The sequence below is a fragment of the Oncorhynchus clarkii genome, chromosome 33 (assembly GCF_045791955.1).
Source record: "Oncorhynchus clarkii lewisi isolate Uvic-CL-2024 chromosome 33, UVic_Ocla_1.0, whole genome shotgun sequence".
Taxonomy (NCBI): domain Eukaryota; kingdom Metazoa; phylum Chordata; class Actinopteri; order Salmoniformes; family Salmonidae; genus Oncorhynchus; species Oncorhynchus clarkii.
In genome coordinates this window covers 5,875,322-5,885,388 of record NC_092179.1, presented here as the reverse complement: position 1 = coordinate 5,885,388, position 10,067 = coordinate 5,875,322, and the positions used below count along the sequence as shown (strand labels likewise).

The window sequence follows — 10,067 nt, the reverse complement described above, 5'->3', positions numbered from 1 at the left end:
TCATTTGACTAGGAATTGTTTATTAAAGGTGAGAAAACAAAAACAGCAACATCCAATCACTTAATTGCTTAAAACCTATATACACATTATAAATACGTATCACTACATACAACCATTGTTCCTAGTCCTACATGGAGCTGTTACTTATTGTTTGGGGCCACGCAGAGAGGAGAGGATACTGAATGTGCATCCCACATTTTTACATATACATTTTTGTCATTTAGCAGATGCTCTTATCCAGATCGACTTACAGGAGCAATTAGGGTTAAGTACCTTGCTCAAGTGCACATCAATAGATTTTTCACCTAGTCAGCTTGGGGGTTTTCGAACCAGAGACCTTCCGTTAACTTGCCCAACACTCTAAAAATCTAGGCTACCTTCCAACTCAGTACAGTCATCATGAATATGTGGAGGTGTAACATTACAACCCAAATGGCACCCTATTCCCTTTATAGTGCACTACTTTTCACCAGAGCCCATGTAGTGCATAGGAAACAAGGTGTCATTTGGGACACAGATTTACAGATTCATGATGACTGTACTGAAGTTTCTGACTGTAGTAGGACAGGCAGATTGATAATTATCTGGAGCCAGAGGGGGTTAGAGAACGTTACAGACCTGAAACTGAAACTCAAGAAACAGACAAAACATACCGTGGTCATTCCGAGTCGTGCAGTAAAAACCGCTCTGATACTCTGTGCACACAGTGTTCCCTGGATTATAAGGCCTTCTTTAACAGTTCTGAATTAGAGCGAAACAAATCCTCATCAACAATTGGTTCCCATGACAAAAGAGAAGAGGGAGAGTGGGGGAAAAAAGGTAATCTGGAGTTTCAGTCTGTGATGCAGAAAATACCTCTCTCGCATCAAACAGGACCACAAGCTTTTAGCTTAAAGTCTAATTTCTTTGTAGTATTATTCTCATGGGAGTATCATGATCCAGTCTTGAGGATACCCCTTAATTTGAAGCTTCTTTACCACCAAGTCAAGATGAGCGAAATATGTTGGTAAGAACAGGTCTGGAACAGAACATGTCAGGGTCTTCCAGACTCAAATGGTCTGATGCGAGCTTACCGTGTGTGTGTGTGTGTGTGTGTGTGTGTGTGGTGGCCGACTAAATGTGGTCTCTGTCCTGGGTCTGCGCTAGCTGCTCTCATGAGTGTCCGGCTGCTGCTGTTGGGGGAGGGAGATAGAGGGAGGCATCATTTGGGTCTGGGTGGGGGGCATCATTATGGAGTGGGAGGGGGGCATAATGATCTGGCTCAGCCCGCTGCAGACTGGCGCTTCCAGCACCACCGGCTCCTCACAAACACGCTCCACCTTTACCACTGCTGTCACCCCTCCTCCTCCTATGCCCATGCTTCTGCCCAAACTTCCAACTACGCTCCCACTCAAGATGGACGACTTGCGGGTGCAGTCGATGCAGATGTAGTCCTCCTCCTCGGCCATCTCGCAGGTCACACCCACACACACCTGGTGGAACCACTCGTCACAGCCGCCGTCGCACTGAACCCAGTCCACCTGGCAGAGGAAAGAGAGACAAACATACAGGCGATCACACAATCTGCTAAAAATCAGGATATAATATCATCAGCTAGTGCTCAGAAAAGGCCATTGCCCTTCAGATTCACAAGCATTACACTTGCAGAGTTTCTGCTTTTTAAAGGAATATAGCATTATGTACATGAAGTGTGTATAATAAGCATGATATTTATGTTGCATTTTATTATGGTGCATTTAAGCCTAATCCAATCCAGTCCCCCTTAAAGTTCTGTTAAGCTGGAGGATATCACCATGCCTCTGATGTGTTCTGAGAGCACAGGACTGGGAGGGTGGTTAGGCTAGTCATTGACCTAGTGTCTAATTTACAGTCACTTCCAACAGCACATAGCTTGTCCTGTTAATACGTTATGTGTAACTCTCTTTAAGGTGTTCCAGTGCTGTTATCAGCTGTTGATATTCAATTGTTCCATGATGCTCACTTCCAAAGATTTTTGCTTCACAGTGTCAAATATTAACTCGGAATACTTAGCACTTCATCATAGTCAGCAAACAAAAATCCAAAGTGAGACATTCAGTTTTCGCTCTGAAGAGCTAATATCATTAAACCTCTTAAAGGAAAGTATTCAAACCTCCCACTACTGTTTGTAAAGGTGATTGTGACATACTAAGAGAGGAGATTGCTGTGGAACAGTTAAAAATGAAACATCTTATTTGCATAAATGTCCAGTGATTTATTTGTAAAAAACAGTTAGTGTGTCCCAAAATTATGGATGAATTGTAGAATGAAATGTTGATCTTAATTTAAGAAATTATATAAACTAATTGAAAACATATTAATAAAAATGACAAAATGTCTAAGAATAGGAGCTACTCCTTAGTAAAGACACTAAGATCTAGGTCCTAATTCCATTGACTGAATTTTACCGACGCATCTCTACTTGTACTTGGGTCAAAAACGGACTCGTGTTTTTGATAGGACACGCCCTCGCAGGCCACACACTGAACCCATCTCAGGCTCTCACTGACCTCTTTTGCACCCTGCTAAGCAATAAACCCTCACACCTATCAATCATCTATGGAAATCATGTCAGAACGAATGTCAGAGTCGCTACATCCTCTCTCAAATGAGCCCCTCTCCCCTGATCCAAAAATGCTCCTTAGGCTATATTCAAGGTCTGACAACTGCAGAAGATGCACTGCCCTCTGCTGGCAAAAGTAAGGTCTCAGTCAGTCAGTCTGGATGGGACATTTGAATATCAGGGCAGAAGTCAATCCCTAGGCTGAGGTTGTACCCATAGACACAATAATAGCCACACCTAGGTGTTTTGACCATATTCCTTACACCCCTCCAGTTATTTTGAAATGTGCATCAAGTAGTGTATATTGGAGAACAGGGTTGATACACACACACACGATAGCTGTGTATATGCTTCTCGTGTCGCTCTCACCTTGTCCTTGCAGGGTCTCATACAGTTCTTGGATGCACAGACAGCGTTCTCATCATTGGAGTCCTCCGCTCCGGACCAGTCGTATTTTGACGGTATATCCAGGATCTTCTTCTCTTTCCTTTTCTCCAGTCCCTCCCTGACAGCCTCAGCCTTGATCACAGCTTTCTCCTTCCTCTTCCTCTCCTTCTCCTCTTTAGCCAGGCGCTTGGCCAGCTGTTTCAGTTCACGGTTCTTATCCGGGTTCAGCTTCAGCTTCTTCTTCTTGGGTTTCCCCAGCGGGTCTAAGAGGCTCCGTTTCGGATCCTTTGAGGACTTGGGGGACCGCATCATGTCTCCGACCCCAGAGACAGCTGCCATGAGAAGCTGGTGCTCCGCCCTCTCCAACTTCCTCTTCCTCTTCTTCTCAGAGTCCTTCATCTTGATCTTCACCGGCTTCTCAAACTGAGAATCCTCATGCTGGGAAGGGAAGACAGGAAAGAGGGATGGACAAAATTGCTCAATCAATAATCTCTACCGAAAGTGCTTTTAAGTCCATTAAGTAGACTTAATCAGGATCCAGGAAATAAGCCTTGATATCACCCATGTTCAGCTCAGATTCTAACATGTGTTTTCAGCCAGTGACTGTTGTCTTTACTGGTTCTCTCTTGGCCAGGACTACCTTGACCTCAATGGCTCAACCTGGTTAAAAAAAATAACATGCACTGAACAAAAATATAAAACACAACATGCAACAATTTCAAAGATTTTACTGAGTTACAGTTCATATAAGGAAATCAGTCAATTGAAATAAAATTCATTAGGCCCTAATCTATGGATTTCACATGCCTGGGAATACAGATATGCGTGTTGGTCACAGATACTTAAAACAATAGGTAGGGGGGTGGATCATAAAACAAGTCAGTATCTGGTGTGACCATTTGCCTCATTCAGCGTGACACATCTTCGCATAGTGTTGATCAGGCTGTTGATTGTGGCTTGTGGAATGTTGTCCCACTCCTCTGCAACAACTGTGCAAAGTTGCTGGACATTGTCAGGAACTGGAACACGCAGTTGTACGATCCAGAGCATTCCAAACATGCTCAATGAGTGACATGTCTGGTGAGTATGCAGGCCATGGAAAAACAGACATTTTCAGCTTCTAGGATTTTTGTACAAATCCTTGTGACATTCGGTTTTGGTGGCGGATGAAAGGCACGACAATGGACTTTAAGGATCTCGTTATGGTATCTCTGTTCATTCAAATTGAGATTGATAAATGCAATTGCGTTCATTGTCGGTAGCTTATGCCTGCCTATAACATATCCCCATCGCCACCATGGGGAACTCTGTTCACAATGTTAACAAAAGCAAACCGCTCGCCCACACAACTTCATTCATGCTGTCTGCCATCTGCCCGGTACAGCTGAAACTGGGATTCACCAGTGAAGAACACATTTCTCCAGCATGCCAGTGGCCATCGAAGGTGAGGATTTTCCCACTGCAGTCGGTTATGCCGCCAAACTGGAGTCAGGACGACAAGCACGAAGATGAGCTTCCCTGAGACCGTTTCTGACAGTTTGTGCAGAAATTATTTGGTTGTGCGGTTGTGGTAAAGAAATTAACATTCAATTCTCTGGCAACAGCTCTGGTGGACAGTCCTGCAGACAGCATGCCAATTGCACGCTCCCTCAAATGTTTAGACATCTGTGGCATTGTGTTATGTGACAAAACAATACATTATAGAGTGGCCTTTTATTGTCCACAGCACTAGGTGCACCTGTGTAATGATCATGCTTTTTATATCAGCGTCTTAATATGTCACACCTGTCACTTCACATGTTGCGTTTATATTTTTGTTCTGTATAAAAATAAGTGTATAAACCAGTGCCTCTCTCCTACCTCCATGACCTGTAGGAACCTCTCCTCAGAGGGAGGGTGTGTGGCCTCCAGGATCCTCCAGATGTGCTGGGTCTCATCCAGGGACACCTCCAGCAGGTCCCCCACCATCATCAGCTCCTCCAGCTGGGCCTTGGCCGGGGAAGACAGATCCAGCACAGGGGGCTCGAGGGAGCGGGGCACCAGGGGCGTCTTCCTGGGCTGCTTCCTGGGGGTGCTCTGGTCTGGAGGGTAGAGGGTGAGAAGGAGTCATCAATCAACCAATGAAACTTTACCCATTCAAATTTACCCATTCAATATCTACAACATTTACATGTATAGTTTAAGGTTAAGTACCTTGAGATTCTCATTTCTAAATAAAGGTCTCAAAGACAATACACATAAGGAAAGGAAACAATACTCTAGAACAAAATTAATGGATGACACATTTATAAGTTACTACTTTATTTTTGGGGCTCCCGAGTGACGCAGCGGTCTAAGGTACTGTATCTCAGTGCTAGAGGCGGCACTACAAACACTAGGGTTCGAATCCAGGCTGTATCACAACCCGGCTGTGAGTCCCATAGGGTGGCGCACAATTGGCCCAGCGTCGTCCGGGTTTGGCCGGTGTAGGCCTTCATTGTAAATAAGTATGTTATTTTTAAAAAACTAGGCAAGTCAGTTAAGTATGACAGATTTGCGTAGCCATGACTTACTCTGAGGGCAGGACTTGGAGGCAGAGGAGTAGGCGTGTTCAGCACAGAAAGATGGTGTGGTGGGCCACATGTGACTGACTACTTCCTCCGACTTGACAGGGATCTCCTCATCACAAAACAGGTACGGCTTCACCTCACCTGGGTCCTGACACACACACACACACACACACACGGAGCGTGAGAGCGCAAGAAAGTGGGGCAGGTGAAGACACAATGCTAGAAAAGCAAGGTTTGCTAAGTGCTGTGTCTTGCTTGAGATAAATTGAACAGTAATGTTTTACTAGCTTCGTTACCACTCTGTCTAAAACATTGTCTATAGAAAACTAGCAGCTATATAGTTGTATATGGTTTTATTTTAATTGATTCAACAGGTATTTTTTGATATTTTAAAAAACTCTCCATAGGCCACACCACAGTACCTTCATGTCGTAGCCATATGTTTCCCTGATGTCCTCGTCTGAGTCGGTCTCCTCGTCATCGTAGTCGACAGACTGGCGTGGCGAAGCTGCCCTGCTGAACCCTGCCTGCTGGAATGTCTGGATGTGACCCTACGGAGAGAGCAGATCTCAGTCATTCTGTTACTTCTCATCAGTAGTAATATCACTACTGTCATGAAGATGCCTGTATATGAACCCCCTATAAATACCTTTACCCCTTTTCGCTCCCCTCTACAGAATGGAAAGCCCTTTTGTTACCATAGAGAAAGTATGGTAACATCAAAAGTTTGGGGAATGGAACAATAATTCCCTTTCTCAACCAGTTAAAAGTGTCCGTTGGTCCTTAAAGAATATGATGTCAGATAAGTTGTTGTCTGGGACATTATTACTGATGATAGGATGACAAACTGTATCTTGGAAAGTCTACACATTCCAGTTATCAGATGCACATGGAATTGTGCAATGCAAATGTTTAAATATAAAACTATTTGTTAACTTCTAAATGAGAGAATTGTTTTCATAAGTAAACTTATGCTCCCTCAGTGGCCACGCCCAAGTGAACAGACATTGGTTGAGAACTATGAAACGCCCTTCTCTCCCCCAATACAATAGTCCGTTGACGGATGTAAACCTCAGTTCCCGATGACGTGAGGACTGGTGTCCGTACGATTAAAAGGGCTAAATTTAACTACACCCTAACAAAATTAACATTTAGTTCCACAAATGTTAGGACTACTAAAGTTTAAAAGGGCGAATTTCAACGTGGAGGTGACGATCACCACGCTGGAATGGTGAATTTCGACTAGACCAGCCAAAATACAGCACAAGCTGAATATGGCAACTTGGTATGAACTTTGAACTATTATTCACTAAAGAAGTGATACCTCCTAGACGTTGAATCTCCTAAGAACAACAGGGTACTTTAACGTATCCGCTCTACAACACTACGACCAAAAAGATGCTTAAAAAAAGGACAATGGTGATCTCTGCTGGGAAAACCAGTCTTCAATCTTCGACCCATCTATCGAAGTGCAGCTCAAGACTAAATATATATCTTGATTTTCCTTTTCCGAAAGGGTGGTTATTAGAATGCATAATATTCTGTATTTACGGTAGCATAGCGTCTCAAGGTCCGATAGAGACCCAATCCCTTTGTCCCCCAGTCTTCCCGCTCTTTCATTCAAACCCAACCCCCTTCCTTTGTGTAACCAGCCGTCACATCGGGTTAGCCCACTAGGGGCTTTTCATGATATGATTAGTACACACACACACACACACACACACACACACACACACACACACACACACACACACACACACGTGATTATTTAGGTATTTAGTAAATAAATAAATTATGACAATTTGTGTATTGCTGATTCAACTGGGGTTCATGCAGATAACCAAGTACTTACGACAATCAGAATGAGACCGATCGAGGTGACGATTAATAATTGACTGCTATTGATATAAAAGATCTTCAGATCTTTAAGAGAGTGGATTCAGGAGATAACAGCTCTATATAAATGAATGCTTCCGTGGTGCCCCAGGTTATTAATGGTTTAATTGTTGCATGGTTTAATTCAATCACGTAATAAATTAAACGTTAGGTAATCGATTTGATAACCGTGGAACCAATCTTTCTGTTTTTCACTCTAATGCACTGAACAAACGAGGAAGAGAGGACATAAAAAAAACACTTCAGTCTGTTCATCTCTTGACTTACCTTATCCCAAAGCACCTTGTTTAGAGGAATGACTGGCCATGATATCCATATAGAGAGTTAACAGACAACTTTTTTTTACACTGGACGCCATGTTAGCGTCTCCAAACTCACTATACTTGGCTTTGAGTACCATACGGCACCATTAATCTCTTACCTGCAGGTCAGGGTTTGCGGCAGCCTTCTGCAGCTCAGCGTTGATAATCTTTTCGGTCTTCTCCCGGGCAGCCTGTTCTACCATCCTCTGACTGAGCACCGACAGCTTGGCCAGGGCCGAGGACAGCTCGTCTGTAGCCAGGGCCTGCCTGGCGCGGTCCTGCAAGTACAGAGGATTTAGATTAATCAATTCCATTAATGAACAGAGATAAGAGTTGAAATAAACAACATTTAGTTTGATTCAGAATGTGTGGCTTTTCACCCTTTCACATATACTTCTTACTAAGTTTTGCAGGTAAAACTCCTACCAAACTTTGATTAAATCAACCCTAGCAACCATAAAATAATTGATTCTGAAAACAGGTGTTGAACTCATCCCTACCTGCCAGCCCATGGCCCTCTCCGTCAGGCACTGTAGGGCCTCTCCCTCAGGCAGACGCACCGGCAGCTTCTGGAGGGACACGAGTAGGGACAGGATGGTCTCCAGACGCGGGCGACGCGAGCGCTGGCACAATGGGCACAGGAACTTTGCCTCCTTGCTGTTGCTCTGCCAACCGGCTGTGCCCATGAGCTTCTTCTGAGAGCCCGTTTTCGGTAACGGCACGCAGGCTCCGTGGAACCAGTCCTTGCACAGTTCACACTGCAACATAAACCCGCTGGCGGTCTTACGACACAGACAGAACTTTACCTCCTCGATACGGTCAGACATGGCCATCTTAGCCAGGTTGGCAGCTCGGAGGGAGTGGATGGCCTCAACCTCTTTCTGCTCCTTGGATTTGAATGCCGCTACAACGGTGGCCGGGTCGCAGGCGTCTTCGTAACTCTCGTCCAGGTCACTGAGACCCTCCAGGTCGAGACCGCCTCTCTCCTTCTCAAGGAGCTCCTTGACTCGTTTGCGTTTGCCCTTGCTGTTGCCGTAGATACCAATATCCACACGTGGACTGAGGACCTAAGAGAGAACACACAAGAATAGAGATTAGCAAAGACGCTATCTAACTACCAGTCCTATGATAATATTGGTCCTATTCCCAACTACCTACAGTATAGACAGATGGAATTCACAACAATTTGCCAATGTTGATTCACTAACTTCTGCACCATTCTACATAGCTTAACCTTTTGCGTGTAGGGGGCAGTATCTTCGTTTTTGGCTAAAAAGAACGTGCCTATTTCTCAGCCCCAGAATAGGCCCATAATAGATTAGGATAGAAAACACTCTAAAGTTTCCAAAACTGTCAGACTATGTCTGTGAGTATAACAGAACTGATATTGCAGGCAAAAACCTGAGGAAAATCCAATCAGGAAGTGCCTCTTATTTTGAAACCTCTGTTCCTATGCATGCCTATGCTCCATTTAAAGGGATATCAACCAGATTAATTTTTCTACGGCTTCCCTAAGGTGTCAACAGTCTTTAGACATAGTTTCAGGCTTTTTTTTGAAAAATGAGCGAGAAAGATCACATTGCGTAAGTGGATAGGTGGGGGCTCTCAGAGTGAGTTTTGCGCAACAGAGTAAAGCAGCCATTGTTTCTCCCTGTCCTATTGAAAAACCTACACTCCCAGTTGATATATTATCAAATATATATTTTAAAAACAACCTGAGGATTGATTATAAAAAACGTTGTTTCTGTGGACATTATGGATATTATTTGGAATTTTCGTCTGCGTTGTCGTGACTGCTCTTTACTGTGGATTTCTGAACATAACGCGACAAACCAACGAAGGTATTTTGGATATAAAAATAATCTTTATGGAACAAAAGGAACATTTGTGGATAACTGGGAGTTCCATGAGTGAAAACATCCGAAGATCAAAGGTACACGATTAACTTGATTGCTTTTCATGCTAAGTGTACTTAATGTTTTGTCATGCGATCGATAAATTTACACAAACGCTTGAATTGCTTTCGCTGTAACGCATAATTTCAAAATCTGAGAGGACAGGTGGATTAACAAAAGGCAAAGCTGTGTTTTGCAATATTGCACTTGTGATTTCATGAATATCAATATTTTTTTGTAATATTATTTGACTGTGGCGCTATGCTATTCAGCGGTTGCTGATGACAATTATCCCGCTTAAGGGATGGGTAGCGTCAAGAAGTTAAGCAAATATCTCATATTGCACTCTAGGGTCAGCATAGTCTGAAAAGGGCTGCTTGGTTGGGGAAAAAATATTTCAAACTACCATCTCAGCAACATACTTATCCATGCCTTCTCAGTGCATAGGTACAGCCCA

General features: G+C 43.7%; 1 protein-coding gene across 10 annotated transcripts in view; it reads right to left on the bottom strand.

Annotated features, from left to right (window-relative positions):
- The window catches only part of LOC139392811 (lysine-specific demethylase 5A-like), a 48,089-nt gene continuing 38,022 nt past the window's right edge, over window positions 1-10,067 (bottom strand). For all 10 annotated transcript variants that reach the window (XM_071141077.1, XM_071141083.1, XM_071141078.1 and 7 more), the window contains exons 23-29: window positions 8,216-8,782; window positions 7,835-7,993; window positions 5,940-6,068; window positions 5,521-5,665; window positions 4,829-5,049; window positions 2,951-3,406; window positions 1-1,520 (exon numbers count right to left, since the gene is read on the bottom strand). In XM_071141077.1, coding sequence (XP_070997178.1) covers window positions 1,143-1,520; window positions 2,951-3,406; window positions 4,829-5,049; window positions 5,521-5,665; window positions 5,940-6,068; window positions 7,835-7,993; window positions 8,216-8,782 — 2,055 coding nt within the window. In that variant the 3' untranslated portion in view covers window positions 1-1,142. The remainder of the gene's footprint in view (window positions 1,521-2,950; window positions 3,407-4,828; window positions 5,050-5,520; window positions 5,666-5,939; window positions 6,069-7,834; window positions 7,994-8,215; window positions 8,783-10,067) is intronic.